At 41.2% G+C, this 23,411-nt stretch overlaps 1 protein-coding gene across 3 annotated transcripts in view; it reads right to left on the bottom strand.

Moving 5' to 3' along the window:
• The window catches only part of SGCD (sarcoglycan delta), a 566,268-nt gene that overhangs the window by 209,528 nt on the left and 333,329 nt on the right, over positions 1–23,411 (bottom strand). For all 3 annotated transcript variants that reach the window (XM_032851650.1, XM_032851649.1, XM_032851651.1), the window contains exon 3: positions 6,555–6,656. In XM_032851650.1, the coding sequence (XP_032707541.1) occupies positions 6,555–6,656 (102 nt within the window). The remainder of the gene's footprint in view (positions 1–6,554; positions 6,657–23,411) is intronic.

The raw sequence follows: 23,411 nt of genomic DNA, 5'->3' as shown, positions 1-23,411 counted from the left end.
GTTGAACAAGAGTGGTGAGAGTGGGCATCCTTGTCATGTTCCTGATCTCAACGGGAAGGCTGCAAGCTTTTTCCCATTGATGATGATATTTACTGTGGGTCTTTCATAGATAGATTTGATGAAGTTCAGGAATATTCCCTCTATCCCTATACTTTGAAGCGTTTTAATCAGGAATAGATGCTGGATTTTGCCAAATGTTTTTTCTGCATCAATTGAGAGGACCATGTGGTTCTTCTCTCTTCTCTTATTGATTTGTTCTATCACATTGATTGATTTGTGAATGTTGAACCATCCTTGTAGCCCAGGGATGAATTCCACCTGGTCATGGTGGATAATCTTTTTAATGTGCTGTTGGATCCTGTTTGCTAGGATCTTGTTGAGAATCTTAGCATCCATATTCATCAGTGATATTGGTTTGAAATTCTCCTTTCTGGTAGGGTCTTTGCCTGGTTTGGGGATCAGGGTAATGCTGGCTTCATGGAAAGAGTCTGGAAATTTTCCTTCTGTTTCAATTTTTTGAAACAGCTTCAGGAGAATAGGTGTTATTTCTTCTTTGAAAGTTTGGTAGGATTCCCCAGGGAATCCATCAGGTCCTGGGCTCTTGTTTTTTACGAGATATCGGTCTATTTAGGTTGTCGATATCTTCCTGGTTCAATTTTGGGAGTTTATAGTTTTCCAGGAATGCATCCATTTTATCTAGGTTGCTTAGCTTATTGGCATATAACTGTTGATAATAACTTCTGATGATTGTTTCTACTTCCTTGGTGTTAGTTGTGATCTCTCCCTTTTCATTCATAATTTTATTAATTAGGACTTTCTCTCTTTGCTTTTGGATTAGTGTGGCCAATGGTTTATCAATCTTATTGATTCTTTCAAAAAACCAGCTTCTAGTTTCATTGATACGTTCTACTGTATCTCTGGTTTCTACCTCATTGATCTCAGCTCTAATCTTGATGATTTCCCTACTTATGTGTGGAGTTGGTTTGATTTGTTGTTGATTCTCCAGTTCTTTAAGGTGTAGAGACAGCTGCTGTGTTCTGGATTTTTCAATTTTTTTGAGGGAGGCTTGGATGGCTATGTATTTCCCCCTTGGGACAGCCTTTGCTGTATCCCATAGGTTTTGGACCGAAGTGTCTTCATTCTCATTGGTTTCCATGAATTGTTTAAGTTCTTCTTGGATCTCCTGGTTGATCCAAGCATTCTTAAGCAAGGTGGTCTTTAGCTTCCAGGTGTTTGAGTTCCTTCCGAACTTTTCCTTGTGATTGAGCTCCAGTTTCAAAGCATTATGATCTGAGAATATGCAGGGAATAATCTCAGTCTTTTGGTATCAGTCGAGTCCTGATTTATGACCCAGTATGTGGTCTATTCTTGAGAAGGTTCCACATGCACTTGAGAAGAATGAGTATTCTGTTGTTTTAGGGTGGAACATTCTGTATATATCTATGAGGTCCATCTGGTCCAATGTGTCATTCAATGCTCTTGTTTCTTTATTGATTTTCTGCTTCGATGATCTGTCTATTTCTGAGAGAGGCGTGTTAAGATCTCTTACTATTAATGTATTCATATCAATATGACTCTTTATCTTGATTAACAGTTTTCTTATGTAATTGGCTGCTCCCCTATTGGGAGCATAGATATTTACAATTGTTAGATCATCTTGGTGGATAGTCCCTTTAAGAATGATGTAGTGTCCTTCTGTATCTCTGACTACAGTCTTTAGTTTAAAATCTAATTTATCTGATATGAGAATCACTACCCCGGCCTTCTTTTGAGGCCCATTGGCATGAAAGATGCTTCTCCATCCCTTCACTTTCAGTCTGGGTGTATCTTTAGGTTCAAAATGGGTCTCTTGTAGACCACATATGGATGGGTCCTATCGTTTTATCCAATCTGCAACCCTGTGCTGTTTTATGGGAGCATTTAGGCCATTCACATTGAGAGTGATTATTGATAGATACGTTTTTATTGACATCATGTTACCTTTAAAGTCTTTCTTTCTGTAGATTGTCTCTATATTTCTGTTCAATGCTATTCTTAGGATTTTCCCTCTTTTATAGAACCCCCCCTTAATATTTCCTGCAGTGTTGGCTTGGTGGTTGCATAGTCTTTTATGCCATCAGAAAGGATGAATACCCAACTTTTGTAGCAACATGGACGGGACTGGAAGAGATTATGCTGAGTGAAATAAGTCAAGCAGAGAGAGTCAATTATCATATGGTTTCACTTATTTATGGAACATAACAAATAGCATGGAGGACATGGGGAGTTAGGAGAAGGGAGTTGGGGGAAATTGGAAGGGGAGGTGAACAATGAGAGACTATGGACACTGAAAAACAATCTGAAGGGTTTGAAGAGGTGGGGGGGTGGGAGGTTGGGGGAACCAGGTGGTGGGTATTAGAGAGGGCAGAGATTGCATGGAGCACTGGGTGTGGTACAAAAACAATGAATACTATTATGCTGAAAATAAATTTAAAAATGATAAAAAAGATCGTATTATTATTATTCATTGCTAAAAAATCAATCTGATTTAATGTTACACTTAATTTTATTTAAATTAGACTGCCTACATTTATAAACAATAACCTATATAATCATCTCCAGAAATGCCATAGTCGCTATTAATTCTGGATCTAGTTTCTCAAGTTTTAATGTTGTTTCTGAATTGTTTCAAACTCTACAATAAATTCATATTTTGCTTATGTTAAAAAAAAAAAAAAGCCCATTTGGGCTACGATTTGGATTTTGAGGCTATGAGAGAAAGGTAGTGGAGAGGGAGGAGGCACTCACAGTGGTGCAGGTTGGATAGGATGCTGGCTGGAGCCCGCAGGCAGCATGTGTTGGGGGAAAGGGGACAAAGGGATAGATATGGGCACTGTTTTGGTGAGAGCCCGTGGGACTTAGGGGTGGATTTTACTGTATATGCATTTCTTTATGTCTTTTTTTTTTTCCCTTCAGAGAGAACATACTTATTTTGTTGTCAGAAACATTTAAGCTAAAAGAGCTTTATTTATTATTTATTGTTTGGAAAGAAAATAATTTCTTTTTTTTTTAAGATTTTATTTATTTATTTGACAGATAGAGATCACAAGTAGGCAGAGAGGCAGGCAGAGAGAGAGAGAGACAGGAGGAAGCAGGCTCCCCGCTGAACAGAGAGACCGTTGTGGGACTCGATCCCAGGACCCTGGAATCATGACCTGAGCCAAAGGCAGAGGCTTTAACCCAGTGAGCCACCCAGGTGCCCAGGAAAATACTTTCTTAAGAACAATGAAAAACAGTGAATTCTGACACTTTATTTTCCTTAAATGGTGATGTGAAAGCACTGAGTCTAACTCACTGATTTTTCCAGATTAAAATAATCTTTTCTTAAAATTTTTTGAGAGAGAGAGAGAATGCGAGCCCATGAGTTGGGGGGAGAGAGAAGCAGAATGCCCACCTGAGCAGTGAGCATGATGAAGGGTTTGATCCCAGGACTCTGAGATCATGACCTGAGATGAAGGCAGATCTTAACCAACTGAGACACCCAGGTGCCCTCTTCTATTCCTTTTTTAAAATTAAAAAAAATTTTATGGAGCACCCGGCGGGCTTAGTTGTAAAGCGTCTACCTTCGGCTCAGGTCAGAATCCCAGAGTCCTGGGAGCGAGCCCTGCATTGGGCCCCCTGCTTGGCGGGGAGCCTGCTTCTCCCTCTCCACACTGCTTGTCTTCCCTCTAGTGCTGTCTCTCTCTCTGTCAAATAAAGAAAATCTTAAAAAATAAAATTAAAACAATTTTTAATTAATTAATTAATTTCAATTTCTTTTTTTTTTAAGATTTTCTTTATTTATTTGACAGACAGAGATCACAGTAGGCAGAGAGGCAGGCAGAGAGAGAGAGAGAGAAGGAAGCAGGCTCCCTGCTGAGCAGAGATCATGACCCAAGCTGAAGGCAGAAGCTTTAACCTACTGAGCCACCCGGGCACCCCTAATTTCAATTTCTTTAAGGACTCTATGTCAAAGAAACTTCTCTCAGGGTATTTTATGTAACATAACTATTTTAGCCATGATTTTAAAATCTTCTCCCTTGTACCACATGCATATATATATATTTCTATATATTTATAGAAATATCACTAATATGGTTTAGAAGCTTGGCAAACTACAATCTACAGCCTATTTGTCTGGTGGCCTTCAATATAATATTTTTTTACATTTTTAAGGAGTTGTCAAAAAGGAAAAAAAAAGTCTAAAATATTTGCTATTTGGCCCTTTACAAAATAAGGGGGGCTGACATCAGTAGAAATTATCGGTCCAAACTTGTAAGTTAAATAAGTTTAATACAGAATAGGAAGATGTAGTGTCCACACACACAGACACACACACACAGGAATATTATGCAGCCGTAAGAAGAATGAGATCGTGCCATTTGCAACAACATGGACGGACCTAGAGGATTTTATGCTAAGTGAACTAAGCCAGAAGAGAAAGACAAACACCATGATTTCAGTCACATGTGGAATGTGAAAAAAACAAATGAATAAACTAATAGAAAGCTGAATTAGATCTATAAATGCAGAGAACAAACTGTTTGCCAGAGGGGAGGCGAGTTAGGGATGGGGAGATGAGTGAAGGGGAGAGGGTGATACAGGCTTCTAGTTCTGCGATGAATAAATCACAGGAATAAAAGGCACAGCATAAGTAACATGGCCAATGATATTATGAAAATGTTGAACCTTCACTAATAGTAGCTACGTTGACTAATAGTAGCTACACTTGTGTGAGAATAGCATAATATATCAACTTGTTTAATCACTATGTTATACACCTGAAACTGATATAACATCGTATCAATACTAAAAAAAAAAAAAAAAAGTTTAACACTGATAAAATCAATCTGAAGTACAACTAATAACTCAAAATATAATTTAACTAGCCAGCTTGCCAGGCTGGGAGAAGTAGAAATTGCAGCAATTTTTATAGTGATCTTGGGGCACCTGGGGGGGGGGCCCAGTCGGTTCAGTGTCTGTCTTTGGCTCAGGTCATGATCCCAGGGTTCTGGGATTGAGCCCCACATCAGGCTTCCTGCTCAGCCTGCTTCTCCCTCTCCCACTTCCGTGCTTGTGTTCCCTCTCTTGCTGTCTGTCTGTCTCTCTCTCTCTCTGTCAAATAAAATAAACAAAGTCTTAAAAAAAAACCTGGTGATTTCTTAAATGCTTGAAATTAACTGTCTCCATTCTATTTAACATAGAATCATCACCTGACTCTCCTTATAGCTTTCTCCCATGATTCCATCCAGAGTATGATTTCTTCAAGGTGATGGATATATTTATAGTACCCTTGGTACTTCAGTGTCTAACCCAGTTAAATTTTATAATCACCAATAGGGTGGCTGAACTGATTTGCTCTCTTTGAAAATTTTAACATCATAGCTCCCTCCCTTTTACTAGGCACACAAGGAAGTAAACGTACTGGCAATTCAGTAGTTTCACTCAGGTTAATAGCATTCAGTAGTTGAGATAACATCCAGATAAAATTATCCACTGTACCAAGTGGCTGAATTTCATTAATTATGCTCATCAATGCGCACTTATGCAAATAAGGCTTTAGGGACCTTTCACATTACTTTTTGCTTGCACGTGGACCTGAACCAATCCCAGAAGAGCAAATGCATTCAGAATCCTTTTGAACCAGCAAATCCCACCACTCCACCAACAAACAAAAGACCAAACAAAGTCAAAGAAACAATTGAAAAAAAAAAAAAAACACGCTCAAAAACAAAAATTACTTTTGATAATATTGGTTAATAAAAGCAAATATCTAGAAATCCCTTCTCTCATGACAAAAACAAAGAATGAGCATGAAAGGTTACATAGTGGACTCTATTTAACAGAAAAGCTTCAGAACTGGACTTCCTGCCCTGAAGTTCTTACTCTACTACTTCATAAGTACGTGGCTCTGAACACAGCTCTTCTCTAAGGCTCAATTCTGTAATCTGCAAAATGGAGGCGACAATAATTGCCAACCCTGTGGACTGGTGTATGGATTAAATTAGGTAATGATAATGCACACAAAAAAACAGAGTGCATGGAACAGAGCATGCACGCTAGAGTGTTATGTTACAGCACAGTTGTTGACATATTGAGTGACTCTAACCAACCTTGGCTACACTGTCCAAAGTCTTAATGAAAAGAAAAATTCTAGTTCTTTTGTTCTATGTTTCCAAAGGCAGTATTTAAAGCACTTGGCAATTAAAAAAAGATAGCAATACTTTCTTGGATTTGTATAGTACCTAAAGCACTTCCACATTTCCTTTCTTGGCGTATTTGCAGCATAATCTACGATAGTTCATTAACAGAGGTTATCACCCACCTTTGGCAGGAATAAAGGCTCAGAGAGGTCATCACAGTTGTGTATAGTACCACAGCAGGGATTATGCTCAAGACTTGTGATTTGATCAAATCCTACTTCCTATGTTACCATTCCCTCCCATGATGCTTTATGTGCAGCTGATGGCTGATAAATTCCCCCAGATTTAGATGCCAGAGAAACCACCATTCCTTTTTCTCATTGGAGTACTTACTGGTCGGGACTGGATTTCTTTGGCGTAGAGAGGTTGCAAGAATTCTGAGTCTCCTTCTAGTTTTAGACCTTTGTCTGTGATTCTCAAATTCCCCATTCCATCCTGAAACAGAAGCACAAAGATAACAGAGAAAATGCAATTAGCCAATATTTCAAAAAACCTCAGGCTTTCAAAAATTGAAACAAAGTTACTGCCTTTTTTTTTTTTTTTTTTTGGAGAGATGGAATAAGAGAGGGTCCAATAAAATACTAGGAGGTATTGTTCAAAGCAATTATGCATATTACCCTCTTCGCTCACTTATTCTGAGAAAATTCTATTCTAAGCAATCTGTAATGCCCCCTAGTCAGAGCCCTTTTGCTAGTTATTGCAGACAGAATGGAGGCAGGAGATAAGTGTGAAACGATAAAGGGATAATTCCCCCAGTTAAAGTCCATGGTCCAGTTTCCAAAACTTTGTGTAAAAATTGCAAAGTGCAGTCTGTTGGTTGAATCCAGTTTTTGGACACATTGTGTTTTGCTCACAAAATATTAAAGAGGTCAAATTAGTTGCTGACATTTTTACAGATATTCTATTACAGAAATAGTAAGATACATACAAAAATAGAAAGGATCAATAGCAAACACATATGTATTATCATTCTCCTTCAATAATGATCCATTTATGGCTATTGTTATCTGCAAATACCCACCATACCTACCTCATTTGGTTAAATATAACCCTAATACCATCACTTCTACCACAAAAAATACTAAAATAATATCATCTAATACCCTAATATCATCTAATATCTAATATCATCTAATATCCTAATACATTCAATATAATCTAAAAATAATAAAATAACAGCATCAGTGTTCAGATTTCATTTTTATTTTCTCTCCTTAGACTTGTTTCCTTGAATCAAGTTCCCTACTAGAATTGGTTGATACATGAAATAGTAGGTCATCTCCTAAAAATCTCCTCAGTTTGGTTCTTTTCACAGATCCACATATGTACATAACCTTTATTTGATGAACAGAACATGTCATTTTTCTAATAGCCTTGCCCAGCATTTACATGTGGCTGAACATTTCCATAATTTATTAAAGTGTGTTCTTCTGTCCCCTATACTTTTTGTAAGTTGGTAGTTAGATCAAGAGGCTTGATGAGATTTAAGCTCTGTTTCCTAGGAAGAACACATTCGAGGAAATGGAATATATTACTATTCTATTGTGACCATCACAAATAACCACAAACTCCATGGCTTAACACAACACAAATGTATTATGTCACGGTTCTGTATAAGTCTGACCCAGGACACAAAGCATGAAAATCAAGGTACCATCTGGTCTCCTGTACTCCTTTCTGGAGGTTCAAAGGAAGAACCCATTTCTTGACTTTTTCTAGCTTCTTGAGGTTGCTCATATTCCTGGGCTTGTGGCCTCTTTCATCTTCAAAGTCCATAATGACTGGCTGAATCTACCTTATGTCCAATCCCTCTGACGATGCGTCTTCCCCCTCCCTTTTCCACTTTTAAAGACCCTGGTAATTCCATCAGGCATACCTGGATAATCCAGGACATTCTCTCCATTTTAAAACAATTGATTAGCAACCATAATACTATCCACAATGTTAATTCTCCTTTGCCATGAAATGTAACATTTTCAGGTTTCTGAGATGAGGACATTGATACCTTCAAAGTGGATAGCATTTTTCTGTCTACTACATACTCTATCAAGAGACATTAAATGTCTTCTGTTGTGATGTCATCACCCATTGGTGATCTTTGCCTAGAGGATATTTCACTAGGGATTTCAAATTGGTGAAAAGAGGAATTATATCATTTCTTAATTTATTAGTTGGGATAGTCTACAAAGAGAAATCATATTTCATCAACAATTCACCCTAAATTATAGTTTATAAAAACCTGAAAAGGTGTGTGATTTGTCCTCCTTTATTTGGGTTCTCAAAATATTGGTTACCTAGTAGCTTCCAAAGATAACCGATTAGGTTTCTTTTTTTCATTTGTTTTTTTTTTATGTATAATTACGACATTTTTAATTTGTTTCATTCCAGTGTAATTTTTATTGCTTCTTAAGTTCTAACCTTACTACCCTTGCTCAGTAGGAACCTCTTCAAGTTAGCCCCTAAGTCTTTTAATATGATTCAGCCATCTCTGATGGCCCTTTGGCTTCTGGTATGACAACATGACCCAGGGTTATTCCACACATGTCTTGTCCCAGGCCTGGAACCAGTCATTTCTAATAAAAATACTTGGTTCATTTTTGTGGCAACTAGTGTTTAGAAACCACAGACTGACAACTTTGGTTGCTCATTTCTTCTGGGTTGACACTTGTTTCTATGGACTGAGCTAGAAAATAAATTCTGTATTTTTAAAATAGAATACACCATGAATTCCCATTAGACTTTTTAAAAGAGATTTTATTTCTTTGAGAGAGAGAAAGAGAACAAGAAAGCACAGAGGGAGGGTGAGAGGGAGAAGCAGACTCCTCATGGAGCAGATTGCCCAAAGCAGGCTTCAATCCCAGGACCCTGAGATTATGACCCGAATCGAAGATTGGTAAGCAGTAGATGCTTAACTGACTAAGCCATCCAGGTGCCCTATCCCATTAAACTTCAATTCAAAGTCAAGACAGGACTGTTTTCATTTAATCTCACGGATCTTACGACTTTACTACCTTTCTTACATACCAAAAATCCGTGTTCTCAACACCAAAATGATTATTCATTTGATTTAACCCACAATACATAGAGCCACTACTATTCTAAAATTATGATTAAGAAAAACAATTTAAAATTTGAAAAAGTTTTAGAGTACATCCTTCTAGACAGGTACAGGCAAATGACTGGATCTCAAAGCCACTTGAACTAATTTGATTCTGTATGGTTATACCACCAACCTGCTGTCGAGTCAAGAATACTTGTTTCATTCCTCCCCATATCTTATTTTATTATGACACCTTTTTGAATGTTTAATTTTGTGTTACATTTTTGTGAACTATTTAGAAAGCCCCAGGATGCCTGGGTGGCTCAGTTGGTTAAGCCGCTGCCTTTGGCTCAGGTCATGATCCACGGTCCCGGGATCGAGTCCCGCATCATGCTCCTTGCTCAGTGGGGAGCCTGCTTCTCTCTCTGCCTCTGCCTGCCGCTCTGCCTGCTTGTGCTCTCTTTCTCTCTCTCTCTCTCTCTCTCTTACAAATAAATAAATAAATAAAATCTTTAGAAAGCCCCAAAGTCAAATCTACAAAACAAGATACATTCAAAGAGATCTAGCTTCTCTCCCTGTCCCTCCACCACGTTTCCTCTTTTCCATATAAGTGTGGATACATATCTGATTCAGTCAAGGTTCTCCAGGGAAATAGAACAGGATGTGCATGTGTGTGTGCATGCATGTGTGTATGTACACACACACACACACACACACACACACACACATTTTACCAATTTATTCCTACATTTTCCCCAATGCATTGTCAGGTGAAAACAACAACAACAACAACAACAACATGCACACAAAGACAAAATTCCTTAAAAGCTCATTGACCACTGGATGGTGAAATAGTTGTAAAGCTGTTTTGCAATGTGTCCCTGTCCACACAGGCATGGTTCTGGTGTGCAATTTTATGCACCACACACAACCTTTTTTGATGTGCTCTTGAAGAGATGGGTTTGAGGTATGGTCTCTGGGGTGAATCCCAAGAAAGAAAATGTTCCCATAATTATTTAAATGTTAAAATACCCTAAAGAGCTAACTTTAAAGTGCTTTACGTGTCTCTTTCTTTTCCATACAGTAATTTTATTCATCATATTATGCACCTGAAACTAATATAACACTACATGTTCACTAACGTATTAAAATAAAAACTGTACGGGACGCCTGGGTGGCTCAGTTGGTTAAGCGGCTGCCTTCGGCTCAGGTCATGATCCCAGCGTCCTGGGATCGAGTCCCACATCAGGCTCCTTGCTCGGCAGGGAGCCTGCTTCTCCCTCTGCTTCTGCCTGCCTCTCTGTCTGCCTGTGCTCGCTTACTCTCTCTCCCTCTGTCTCTGACAAATAAAAAAAAAAAAAAAAAAAAACCTCTCTTTAAAATAAAAACTAAAAAAGATAAAAATCTCTCATCAAAAAAATGAAAATTGAGAGATTTAAATGAAAACTCCAGGTTTTCAACTTCTTGTGAAATGGGAAGCCCTGGGAAATTGGAACCTGCCGTCTCCCATGGCCACCACTGGCTAGAGGCAAACAGCTGCTCCCCTCCGCGACTCTATGAACCATATGCTCTCCACTTTGCCAGTTCCCGCCCGGCTTATTTCAGGAAGGTACATTTTCCCAGACTCCTGAAGTCTCTCACTGGTGTCTCCCATTTCTCCTCTCTGGCACGGCCATCAATGCATGCAGGACAGACACCACACTGGGGGTTCCTGAATGACCAAGTGGGAACTGGGCACTTTCCCTCTCCCTCCTCCATCACACCACTTCAGCCTGTGCAGGAGAACTGATTTCTCAGGTCAATATTATCCTTTCAGAGATAGCATGCCATCTGTATTTTTCTATTTTGGGTCCTTATGGGGACGGCACTGCCAAAAGGGCCCCAGACTGGGCATTAAGACCCAACGTGAGAGGCATCGGGCTGGAGGGTATGTTCATGTAACACCAGCAGCAAGCAGATTCCACAGCAAAAGGAAAAAAGTAAAAACAAATATCTACCCAACCTTCCTCCACTGCCCCTGACCCACAAAGGATATGTCAATTATCTTGTTTTGGATTATTCTAGATGGTTTTTATAAACTGGAGAAGCAGAACTTTTCATAGAAACACATACTAATAAACCTTTTCATAGAAACACATTTATAAACTCATGGATCTGGTTGGTTTGTGCGATATGTGTTTATAAAACAAATAAGAACTGCTAAACATTCTTACATAGAAGATTATATCTGGAGTAATTAGCAAGCCTATTTCAAATAAAAAGATTTCCCTCTCCTCTTACAGTATACAGATCCACTACCCTTAACATTTACTGATGGCTTACTAGGTGCTCATTACTAGACTCTGCTTTTCATGCTTCATTTCATCTTCTTAATTTCATCTTCTGAAAACTAACATGTTACTTCTTGAATGTAATCATTACAAAATAATCCTATAAATGTGAAATTGTTTGGCTAGAGAGTTGTTCATCACCATGCCAGTTATGAGAAAAATAAATTAAAACTTAAAAACTACCTAAAAGTTGCATGTTAAAATAACAGAATATAATAGAATAGAACATGATGTAGGTCCTGTAGAGGAATATTTAAGAACATGGGCAAATGTGCACAATTGATTATAAATGAAATCATCAATAAAGATATATGTATGTATATTTCATGCCATTAAAAAAAAAGATGTTATTTATTTACTTATTTATTGAGCACAAGTGAGGGGAGGGGCAGAGGGATAGGGAGACAGAGAATCTCAAGCAGACTCCACACTGAGTATGGAACTAGACATGGGGCTCAATCCCACAATCCCAAGAGCATGACCTCAGCCCAAATCAAGAGTCAGATGCTGACTGGACTGAGACACCCAAGCACCTGCTTTTTACACCATTTTTATACAGCTACATATAAATATTCATATACGTACATACATATAATCATATATGCACATAAGAAAAATTCTGAAACAAATTTCATAATGGAAAATTCTAGAAAGAAATATACTTAAATCTTAATATTGAAAATCTTTGCATGACTAAAATGAGTGCTTTTTATTTTCTTCATTTTGCTAATCTGTACTTTATCATTTTCTGCAAATAGCAACTGTAATTAAAAAACTTGTTCTACAGTATTAAGTTCTCACCAATTTATTTTAAAAAGCAACACTTGTCAAGAATCTATGTCATATACTAAATGTTTATGCACATATTGTCTCATGCCATCTACTCAATGATCCTATGAGATAGTCTTCATGTTCCCTAATTCCCAAGTGAGAAAATTTATTGGTAAGTAACTTGCTTACAATTGCACAGCTAATTGACAACAGGATCAGGAATCTGAACTCAAGTCTTTCCAATTCAGACTATAAGCTCTTACTCATTATTTTAACCTAATGTAGTGTATGTAAAAGTCATCTCTGTAAGGTATCTGCTGGGCTTCATAGGGCTACTCTGACTTTCACTTGCTTGGGGAGGGCACTCAGCAATGGTAGAGAGGATAGGAAAATAAGGCCCTCTGTTCTTATGGTCAAACATCTCTACTCCAACTTACTGGGCCAGAGGTGCCTTATTACAACCCAGCTGCTTCCCATGCCATGGAACATAAGCAAAATGAATCCTCTGCTATTTATGGGAAGAATCCTGTGTATGTAGTTACGTGCTGCAAGCCATGGGGAGTCAGTAAAGAAGAAGGCCCTCCCCATCCTATCCTCTGAGATGGTTTATAACACAGAGAACAGTGAAGGAGAAACCAGAAGGATCAATGTTTGAGAAACGCTCCTGTAATCCAACAGGCAATGGATGCCTTTACTTAAGTACTTCTTTTGGTAGGAAACGCATCTTGAACTTGCCAAATCTCTACCATTCATTCAGTTATAGGTTCTTCCGATGCTTGAGAAGCATCACCTCATTTTTCCCATCTCCTCTCCCACTCTGTAGGTCTATGCAGCGGTATTGTTGGGAAAGGTCTATCCCCAAAGTGTGAATTTATGTTAGTGGCCTGAATTTCCTAAATACAATACAAAGCAGATTAGAGTGGCCAGCTATATATGTTCCCACATTAGAGTCTCCTTTCTGGCTCTGGAACAATCAGACTGGAAGAGATACACATCAAAACAACTTGAGAATCACCTTGTTTAAAACCATTTCACCTTTAACTGCAGACATAAGAAGCTATCAGTATTATTAAGATAGGAGTTTTAGGTCAGGTTTAAAGCAAATTTTTCCACCCAATAAGATGCAAAAGAGACATTTAGAAGATTCACAGTCATTCCCAAAGTAATTAGGAGGAAAGAGACCTTTCCTCTCCCCTTCCCTGTTCAAATGGTAAAACTTCAGTATTCTTAAAGGCAAGCATAAAAATTCTAGCAGCCAGAAAGCTTGCCTGAGGGAGCCAGCTCTGTCTATAAAGTACACTCAAAATGAAGGTAGGAGGTCAGGATCCCACTGTCCTCCCAGTGAGGTCATGGCCTTGGTGTCCTCCACACTGCAGTACGCTAGGGTTGACCCACAAGCCTGGCTCATGGGAGTTTTCACAAATATATGAGGGGATCTCGCTATTTTCCTGGTCCAATTTAGAGTGGACTCCCTGGAAGGTCTTTTGAGGGAGAGAGGGTCTGGAGGTAGGGATACAGTACAGGAGCAGAGGTGGGTAGAAACTGGAGAATCTCCCTCTGGGCTAGTCCAAGGATGATGACATTTGCCCTTTATTTATTATCTGGTCCACACTGTCTGATTGGTTGTTTTGAACAGTTTTCTATAAAAGTACAGAATAAAGAAAGAGGTTTCAGAGTGGCATGACAACGGACTGAAATATTAATTTGTTTCTTACTTCCTATCTCTCATGTTGGCCCCTGGACTCTTCCTCACCATTTCAAATAGGTTCCTAGGCTTTGTAATTATGAGGCTTAGTTTTTTTTGTTTTTTTTTTTTTAAGATTTTATTTATTTATTTCATAGACAGAGATCACAAGTAGGCAGAGAGGCAGGCAGAGAGAGAGGAGGAAGCAGGATTCCCGCTGAGCAGAGAGCCCGATGCAGGGCTTGATCCCAGGACCATGGGATCATGACCTGAACCGAAGGCAGAGGCTTGAACCCACTGAGCCACCCAGGCACCCCAAATCTTAGAGATTTTTAGAGCAAAGAAGCAGAGGCAGCCTAAAAGCAGTGGGGTTTCTTTTGTAAAAGGTAACTCTCACTGAATGGACAGTGCTAGGTGAGTTAGGAAAGGAGACAAGGAGGAGAGGAGAGGTTTTCCAACTGGGGGGTGGACAAGAGACTTGTGAATCCCGTGACTTCCAGAGACCACTGTCCTGCCAGTGTCCCCGGGGCAGGGTGGGGGGTGGTTAGGACTTCAGAGGGAACTGGCTGCAGGGCTCCAGCTTCCCAAAGTTTCCTCTCCGCAGGAATGGCAGAGAGGTCCCTTTCCCAGACCTAAATGGACCGCGTGCTTGGGACCCCAGTTCTCTTGGCTAATGCCAGTGAAAGATGGTGACTGGCACCCGCAGAGCTCTTCCCATTGGTGCTGGCAAAACACTGGGATGTCCAAAAAACCCTGAGATGTAAAATGCCCTGCTGGCCTTTGTGGGAGGGTTTCACTGGAGTAAAATTCATAATAACCAAAGAGTAGAAATAAATTGAATGTCTATTAACTGATGAAGACATACATAAAATATTCTACGTCTATGTGCAATGGAATACTGTTCAGCAATAAAAAAGAATAAATGCGGGCACACACTACAACTTGGATAAACCTCAAAAACATGCCAGACACACAAGACCAGATGCAGCATGACTGCATTTCTACGTAACGTCTGGTGAGGCAAACTGATGCAGATGCAGGTGAATGGTTGTCTGGGATGGTCAGTGAAGAGGGACTGGAAATAGGCTCAATGAATCTGCTGAGGGGACAGAAATGCTCCAATACTGGACTGTGGTCACAGCTGCATAACTCAGTAAATTTACTAAAAATCACTGAAATGTTCTTTTAAAGAGTGAATCTTATAGTATGTAAATTTGACAAGGTTGTTTAAAAAATAAAGGAGTAAAAGACGTATAGTAGTATTCATGGAAACGAGGAATCCAGTTCTGGAGACACATGGTATTACATGCTTTGGGATTCCCCAAATTAGCAGAGAAGCCATTTAGAGATACATGCTAGGAGAAAGAGCTAGCAGGTTCGAGAGCGTGCCAATCAGAGACAACCTATTATTTGTCTCTACCGGATATGGAGTGACTAAAGATCAGGTTGGCAAGTGTTGGTCATCAAGGACCAAGCACAGAGAAGGAAGAGGAGCCCAAAGGGAGACAGAGCTGAATTAAACACGGAACCTCTTTCTGTGGTCAAGGCAATTATATTGTGGGTTGGGCTATGGTGGTTGCTAGTGATCATCTTTATCGGGGAACATTAAAAATGGGACCATCACCAGGGCTGCCTGATTAACACAGTAGCAAGAAAGAGGACCAGAAGACCCCTCAGTGTCTAGGTCACAGCTTCTGATCATTTGGATCAGATGCTATACGATCTCAACTTCATCCATATTCCTTTCCTTTTTACCACTGATATCAATTTATCGTGTAGGGTTTTTTTTTCTCCTTCTCCTCATTATTGCCAAGTAACCGTAAAGTCAGAAGTACATGGATTGATTAGAACATTGTGTGTGTGTGTGTGTGTGTGTGTTGTGTGTGCATGTGTGCATGTGAGAGGGCGAGAGAAGGGGAGGAGAGGAATTGGAGAGAGGGAGCAGAGAGAGAGCGGGGAGGGGGGTGAGAGGGGAGGAGGAAGAGAGAGACGGAGAGACAGAGAAGAAGGAACAGGAGGAGGGAAGAACAAAGAGGTGACAGGGAGAGAGAAGGGGGCTATAAGACATACACAGCTGTCAATTTACTTTGCTGCCTCAGTGGGTAAGAACTGTGATGTCTCACATCTCATAAAGCTTATTTTAATGATTTACAAGGCCATGGTATTTCCTGGTTGCCAGTAGTAATATATAGATGGACATTCTTCACTGTATACTTTTCCTGGGGGTTCAGGAGCCAAAGACGGGATTCCTCCCACACACATACACATGGGGGATAAGGCTAATTCTCTTTGTTTTCCCATTACTTTATTTCTACTTGTCCTTTAGGGCATACTTACCAGTTTCTTTGGGAAACCTTCCTTGATTCTCTCCAGTTCTTTCGAAACAAGCTTTGCTCCCTAACTCGTACACACAGACACAGACAGACACACAGGGCATTTCATCACAGGGCTAAGAGTATGAGTTCTGCAATCAGAGCACGCGGGTTAATTGCTATTTCCACCCATTAACTCATTAGTGGTCTTTTTACTTCTCAGTCTTCCTTACATAGCCAAGATAATGAGATCTTCTAAATCGAGGATTAAATCAGAGAGTCTACGTGTATCAGTCCGGAGAGGTTAGGCTATAGCAGGGTGAAGACAGCAAAATTCGCAGTGGCTTCAAACAACAAACATTCACTTCTCACCCAAGCTATATAAGTCCACGCAGGCATAACAGCAAAGTCAGCTGGGGATATGAGATGATTGAGCAGCCACCATTTTAAAATGGCGCGGCCCTCTGTCTTTGGGCACATGCATGATTGTATTTCCCCGCTCACTTATGATAGTCTGAGCCGTGAGATTCATTGTAGCTTGTGAAACGTGAGCATAAGGCAATTCTCGGAGCAGATGCTAGAATGGCCAGAGCCTGCTTGACCATGCTCTATTCTCCTTCCGCCTCCAGACTGAAAGCTTCTAGCAGGCAAGGGCAGTATTTTATTTTATTTTAGTTTTTTTTTAATTAATTAATTAATTTATTTGACAGAGAGAGAAATCACAAGTAGGCAGAGAGGCAAACAGAGAGAGAGAGGGGAAGCACGCTCGCTGCTGAGCAGAGAGCCTGATGCGGGGCTCGATCCCAGGACCCTGGGATCATGACCTGAGCTGAAGGCAGAGGCTTTAACCCACTGAGCCACCCAGGCGCCCCAAGGGCAGTATTTTAGCTGTTTTTTTATCCTAGTGACCTGTTATACCTTGTACACAGAGTAGATAGACAGTAAATTTTGACTGACTGGATGAAAGGTCTTCTCTCAGCCACAAAGAACTGTGACTACAGCTCCCAAAGGAAGTCCAGTCTGGCTAAAATGTCATGGAGCCCTTGCTAGGTACCAGCTCCCCAGACCAGTCCTGTGCTTGCTGGCCATCCAGGAAAACAGCTAGATCACCATGGGGATTGTTGTATACTCTCGATGTTAATTAATGCGTATCCTTCAAGAATGTGTATAAGGAAATGCAAACACATCTCAAGGAATCCTACGGTTGGAGCACTTGGGTGCTGGCCTTGACCTTCTGAGAGCTTTAAAGCAAACTCAGATAAGCAAGCCTAGCCAGTCTGTTTCCTCGACCTCATGATGGGTAGTTGGACAGCATAAACATTACAGCCTCCTCCACTCATTAAAGTCCTGTATGATGATGCGCAGGAAACGGGACACTCTCCAGACAACCAGAAATCACAGCAGTCCCTGGGCACTGGGGCCCTCGACTCCCAGCAGCCACCACGAGGGCATCTTGTGTGACTTGAAGTTCTGCCCAGAAAAGGCTTGCTAAACCTCTTCCCAATTCCTCCAAACGCATGCCCAGACTGGGGGAGGATTTAGGCATGACAACTACCGCCAGCACATTGTTCTGAAACAGCAACTTGTAAGCAACCTCTGAAAAGAGACCTCGGTGGTGAATCTATCGATCGTTTGGAGGGAAGATGAGAGATGGATAATAAAGTGCAAGTTGCTACAGCCCCTGTCCCAGGTGAAAGACGCAAGCTTATGAATCCTGAGCTATTGTTGATAAAGGAGGGGGACCCGTTTATCTCAGGCAGACACACAAAAGGAAGTAAGGGAAATATGATGAGCCCTATGCCACGTGTTCCGAGGAAATGCCAGCCGTGGCGATCCCTGCTGCTCGCCAAGCACGTCCCACCAGCAAAGCCTGATGAAGACGCTGTCCTGAGTGATATTAAAAACTCATGCTGCGAAAATCCCTCCCAAAATAGATTCTGCCACCAGGCCATCAGCCACGAGGGAGCCGCCTGTCCTGCCTTCTCTCTATTTCATTAGGAAAAGTTGTCAGTTGTACACGACAGTGCCTTTTATGAGACTTCAAGTTACGGCTTCAAAGGGTCTAGGGCCTTTTTGATACTTGTGAGAAAAGTTCTGAGGAGAAGTTCAGAAAAAAAGAAGGCTAGTGCGTGCACTCTCGGCACTCGAGCTGTCTTACCTATTAATTTGGCCCTTCTGGTCATGGTTTGATGTCCAAATTGGCCTTCCAAAGGATGGGACCACATACACCCTGCATCGTTCAGACGGGTGACCGATTTCCACAGTCACCTTCAGCCTTAAACTGACAAAAAAAAAAAAAAAAAAAAAAAACAGGCATCCAGAAGTGATGTCTGTTGCTGCTTCCCTCATGTACTGTACCCCTGAGGCCTGATTTCTTCCCACATTCATGCATGTATTTTCAAAAGAGTGGCACAACTCAACACAGCACAGGGGAAGCCTTGGGAAACCCCATCTGTTCAGAGAACAAAGGCGTGCACTGGTGTCTTTTTCCTCCAGCATTATCCAGCCAGAGCCATGAAGTACTGGGAAGGAGGAGGCAGAGCAAGAATGGAGCTTTGGTGAGGAGGGAAGGTAGGGTGTACTTTAGACAGAAGGTTCCAGAAGTTGTCTCTGAGGGGAAACACAGATGAAGTGAGGGAGCCAGTCTGGGAAGATCCAAGGCAAGGGGGACCAGTGGGCCCCATTTGAGGAATACAAAGAAGGCCAATGTGACTGTAGTGGTGTCACATTTAGCTCTCCAGAAGACAAAGAACAGTAGGAGATGGATTCAGACAGGTGGGAAGGGACCAGATCAACAGAGCACCTTGGAGAAGATGCTATTCGAGAGTCTGATTTTTATTTTCTATCCCGTCTATGCCAATGGGATGCATTAAGGAAGGGAATGATGGGAAGTGACTTACATTTTAATTTATATAGATTCCAATAAGCCTTTCACGAAAGGTCTGAACCCAACTTTGATAAATTCACTATCTCAATTAATTCCCCAAATAATTTTCTAATAAAGGACTTGCTAATAGATTCTGTGATTTTGCTCAACTGAAATAATGTTTTGGAATGCATTCCCTGCTTCTTTTGTCTGTCTGAACTCTGAGAGCACAATGAACATGACTGTGGGTTTTGGAATCAAGAAGATCTATTTTGGGGTTCCGATCCCACCACTTACTAGTCATGTGAATTTCCTTGAACCTTTTACATCTGTGAGATGGGGATCGGGGTATCCCTTTCTGAGGACTGAGTGTGTGTGTGTGCGTGTGTCTTTGGTCTGCTCAGCACGACGCTTGGCACACTGTAGACGCTCAACAGCACCCTGTGCCGAACCATCCACCAGTTCAACCCTCGGCTCCCGCGTCCATGTCCTCCCTCCTTTCCTGACTGCCTTCTCTGATCCATGCAGTCACACTCTACCACACATAATTTAGCCCTCTGTTGACAGGATCTGCTTCGAGAAGCTTGTGTAAGAAGAAGGAGAAAGAGGGTCAGTGGTGGAGTTGCCATTGTCAAGAGGATGGAGAACAAGCAAGGTAAGGGGCAGGAAGAGAAAGCACAATGTTTGCCCTGAATCTGAAGGAACAGAAGGGATGACCATTCAGCCAGAGTCTTCTAGACAGCAATGAGGGAGAAGGGGCATTCTTGGGCTTGCCAGAACTGAGACTGCCTCCCTCTCTGGACAAGACAGTACTTGAATAAATTTAACTACAAATCATTAAATCATCAAATAATAAGAGACTGAAATTGGTTAGAGGGATTCCATTTACCTCACTCCCTTTGAAGTCCCATGCCGGCTCCTACCCACATCCCTCCAACCGCCTCTGACGAAGGGGCTCTTTAGCATCCGAATATCTTCAGAGATCAAGAACGAGGATAATTCTCCGGGCAAGAAGAGCAGACAGCAGAGGAGATTAAAACTCCAGAGCACAACCAATCACAACCATTGTTTAAACCTTCTTTAAGAGACTACCTGTGACAGGGACTTTTATGTCAGTCTGACTGGGCTGTGGGGGGGCAGGTATTCAGTGCACCATATTCCATGTGTGTGTGGGAGAGGGCTTCTGGATGCAATCAGCATTTGAATTCGGAGACCAAGTAAAGCAGAGAGCTCTCCCTCGTGTGGACAGGCCTCATTCAATCAGTTAAGGGCCTGAGTAGAACAAAAAAGCTCACCGTCTCTCAAAGAAGAGGAAACTTTTTTTTTTAAAGATTTTATTTATTTATTTGACAGAGATCGCAAGTAGGCAGAGAGGCAGGCTGAGAGAGAGGGGGAAGCAGGCTCCCTGCAGAGCAGAGAGCCCGATGCGGGGTTTGATCCCAGGACCCTGAGCCCATGACCTGAGCCGAAGGCAGAGGCTTAACCCACTGAGCCACCCAGGCGCCCCAAGGGGAAATTTTTTAAAATTCCAACTGAAACGCTGGCTCTTCCTGGGTCTTTAGTGTGCTGCCCTTTAGACCAGAACTGAAACACCAGCTCTCCTGGTTCTCAAGCCTCAGGAGTCCGATGGGAACTACATTACCGGCTCTCCTGGGGCTCCCCCTTGCTAACTGCAACTCTTGGGACCACTCAGTCTCCACTACTGTGTGAGCCAATTTCTTATAATAAATCTTCTATACACACATGCTACATGGGCATGTCCACACACAGCCTATTTTTTTTTTTTAATTTGACAGATTGAGAGAGAGAGATCACAGGTAGGCAGAGAGGCAGGCAGAGAGGGAGGCAGAGAGAGAGGGGGAAGCAGGCTCTCTGCCGAGCAGAGAGCCTGATGCGGGGCTCGATCCAGGACCCCGGGACCACGACCCAAGCCGGGGGCAGAGGCTTAACCCACTGAGCCACCCAGGTGCTCCCCCATTATTTTCTATGTCTCTGCAGAACACTGACTAATACCGAAGTAGAGAAGTTTATCCCTATGTTCAGATTATTGAACTGTCGCAACAAAGCAAGTGAGCATGACTTGGAATTAAAAGAAACCTTTAGAAAGAATTCACCCATGCTCTATAACCTCTACCTGCACCACTCACCTCTTGAAGATGTGAGTCGCTCTCTCAGAGAGAACATCAGACTTTCTTAGCCCTCGTTTGGGGACAATAGCCACCACTGTCCCTTCTGCATCCCACGAGGGAAACCCCATCACGTGACAGCATCAGGCATTCGCAAGCACCAAGTTAGAACTTTCGCATGGATCTCTCCCAGAACTGGATGCCAGGCTCAAGATGACAATGTAGTCAGGTAAGAATGAGCAGTGTCACAATTACAAAGACCTTAAGGTAACCTTGACCTTGACAGAAATGGGGCTACCATTTATCATTTTGCTGAGAAATTAACTACTTAATACGACGTAAATTTGCTGGGCACTGTTTGGTCTGAGTTGATATTTATAGCAGTCATCTAGAAGTTGAAAGGGAGATGGTGCTTCTTGATGGCTATAGTTTCCACATGCTTATACTAACGTCTTGAGAGAGTTGCCTGTTGGTATTAATGGCTCTCTAAATGCTTTGATTGTAAGGATGACACAGTAAGATTCACTTTCTCCCGCATTCTCTTTAACACGAGTGTGTCTGAGAGGTTAGCAAGGAAACTCCCTCTCTTTTGCTCAAAATACAGGAAGCAAGAGATGCATAAGACAAGTAGAAAGAATACAGCATCCCTGGGGTCACACTTGAAAGGTACCATGGAGGAGATCTAAAGTGAACCGAGAAACATTCATCTGAGGTACACTGCCAGGAACCTCAGATACAACCAATATGGTAAGGACTTCTTACACTTGTAAAATTCTTACATTAAACCAAAAAAAAAAAAAAAAAAAAAGAAAAGAAAAGAAAAAGAACTTGTTCCCAAAGGTTATGTGGCTGCTATTCCTCATTTACTTTACTAGCACTTTCAATTTTGGCTCAAATCCTGTTATTCAGGAGATAGCAACTGGCCAGTGGGAACATTTCCAGCAACAATATTTCAGAATTAAAATCTAATTTAACCAAGATGACCCTTGAAATTACCAAGCTCAGGTAAAAGGAAGCCTTTTAACATAAACGGCCATGTGTTATTCATGCCATCCAGAGGGTGCTGGGAAAACTCGCCAATCATTTTTATTTTATTTTTTTTTTATCATCTAAGCCACTTTTCTCATCATACAATGCCTTGTAATGGGCAAGCTTTAAAAAAAAAAAAAAAGGATATGTCACCATCACTGATGTGTACGTAAGAATGAGATCAGGTCTGGGAAACACAAAAAAGCCATTTCGGAGTGGCTGAATAAGGGGGAAGTATGAATAGTGCAAAAAAATACACAGTTTAACAAGTAATTTTACAGTGAAGATGTTAGCTTAGGGAGTAACGCAGTGCTTTCTTAACTGCAAATTTTAAAATGTCTTTTTTTTTTTTAATCAGAAATGTACGGTAGCAGCTGGAGTAGCAACAGACCCTTATTCGTAGGCCAGTTCTAGTCTTTATCACCGGTGTGACCTTGAGCAGGTCACTTGCCATTGTGCCCCTCAGTTTCCTCTTCTGTAAAATATAAATGCGCTGCTTAGGTAGATGGGCGAGAGTACTCAACAACATTTAAGTTGCTTGGTAAAGAAAGTGGAAAGCTGTGGGTGCTTTGTAAATGTTACTTCTCTGCTTCAGTTAAAAGTAGAAAGGAGTTTGGCCTTAATATGCTCTGTCTTTTTTTGGGGGGGGGGAAGCCTTCTGTTAAGGGCAGAGATTTTTAAGGCTAGGATCATTTCAGATTTTCCCTTTCTTTCATAATAACGTCATGCACTAGAGAATGAGTTCTTTAGTAGATCCAGACTAAAGCCCACGGAGTTATTTCCCTTAGGGCCAGGTCTGACACATGAGACCCACCAGAGTTAGATTCTGTATCCTCTGTATCCTCGGAAAGACCTGGCTTCTGGGATATCAATTTCAGACGCGTGGAAGCATTCGCAAAGTTTCTTTCTGCTGCCTTAGACTTAAGCCTCAAATCCTGAAATACATAACATCCAGGCCCAGATGGCCATTCTAACTGGCATCAGGTCATTCCCTCTGTCACCTGGATTTAGCTCCAACGTCTGGGTTATGGT

This window comes from Lontra canadensis, unplaced genomic scaffold (genome assembly GCF_010015895.1).
Source record: "Lontra canadensis isolate GAN:19392208 unplaced genomic scaffold, GSC_riverotter_1.0 scaffold5, whole genome shotgun sequence".
Classification (NCBI taxonomy): Eukaryota; Metazoa; Chordata; class Mammalia; order Carnivora; family Mustelidae; genus Lontra; species Lontra canadensis.
This window is presented reverse-complemented; position numbering and strand designations above follow the sequence as displayed.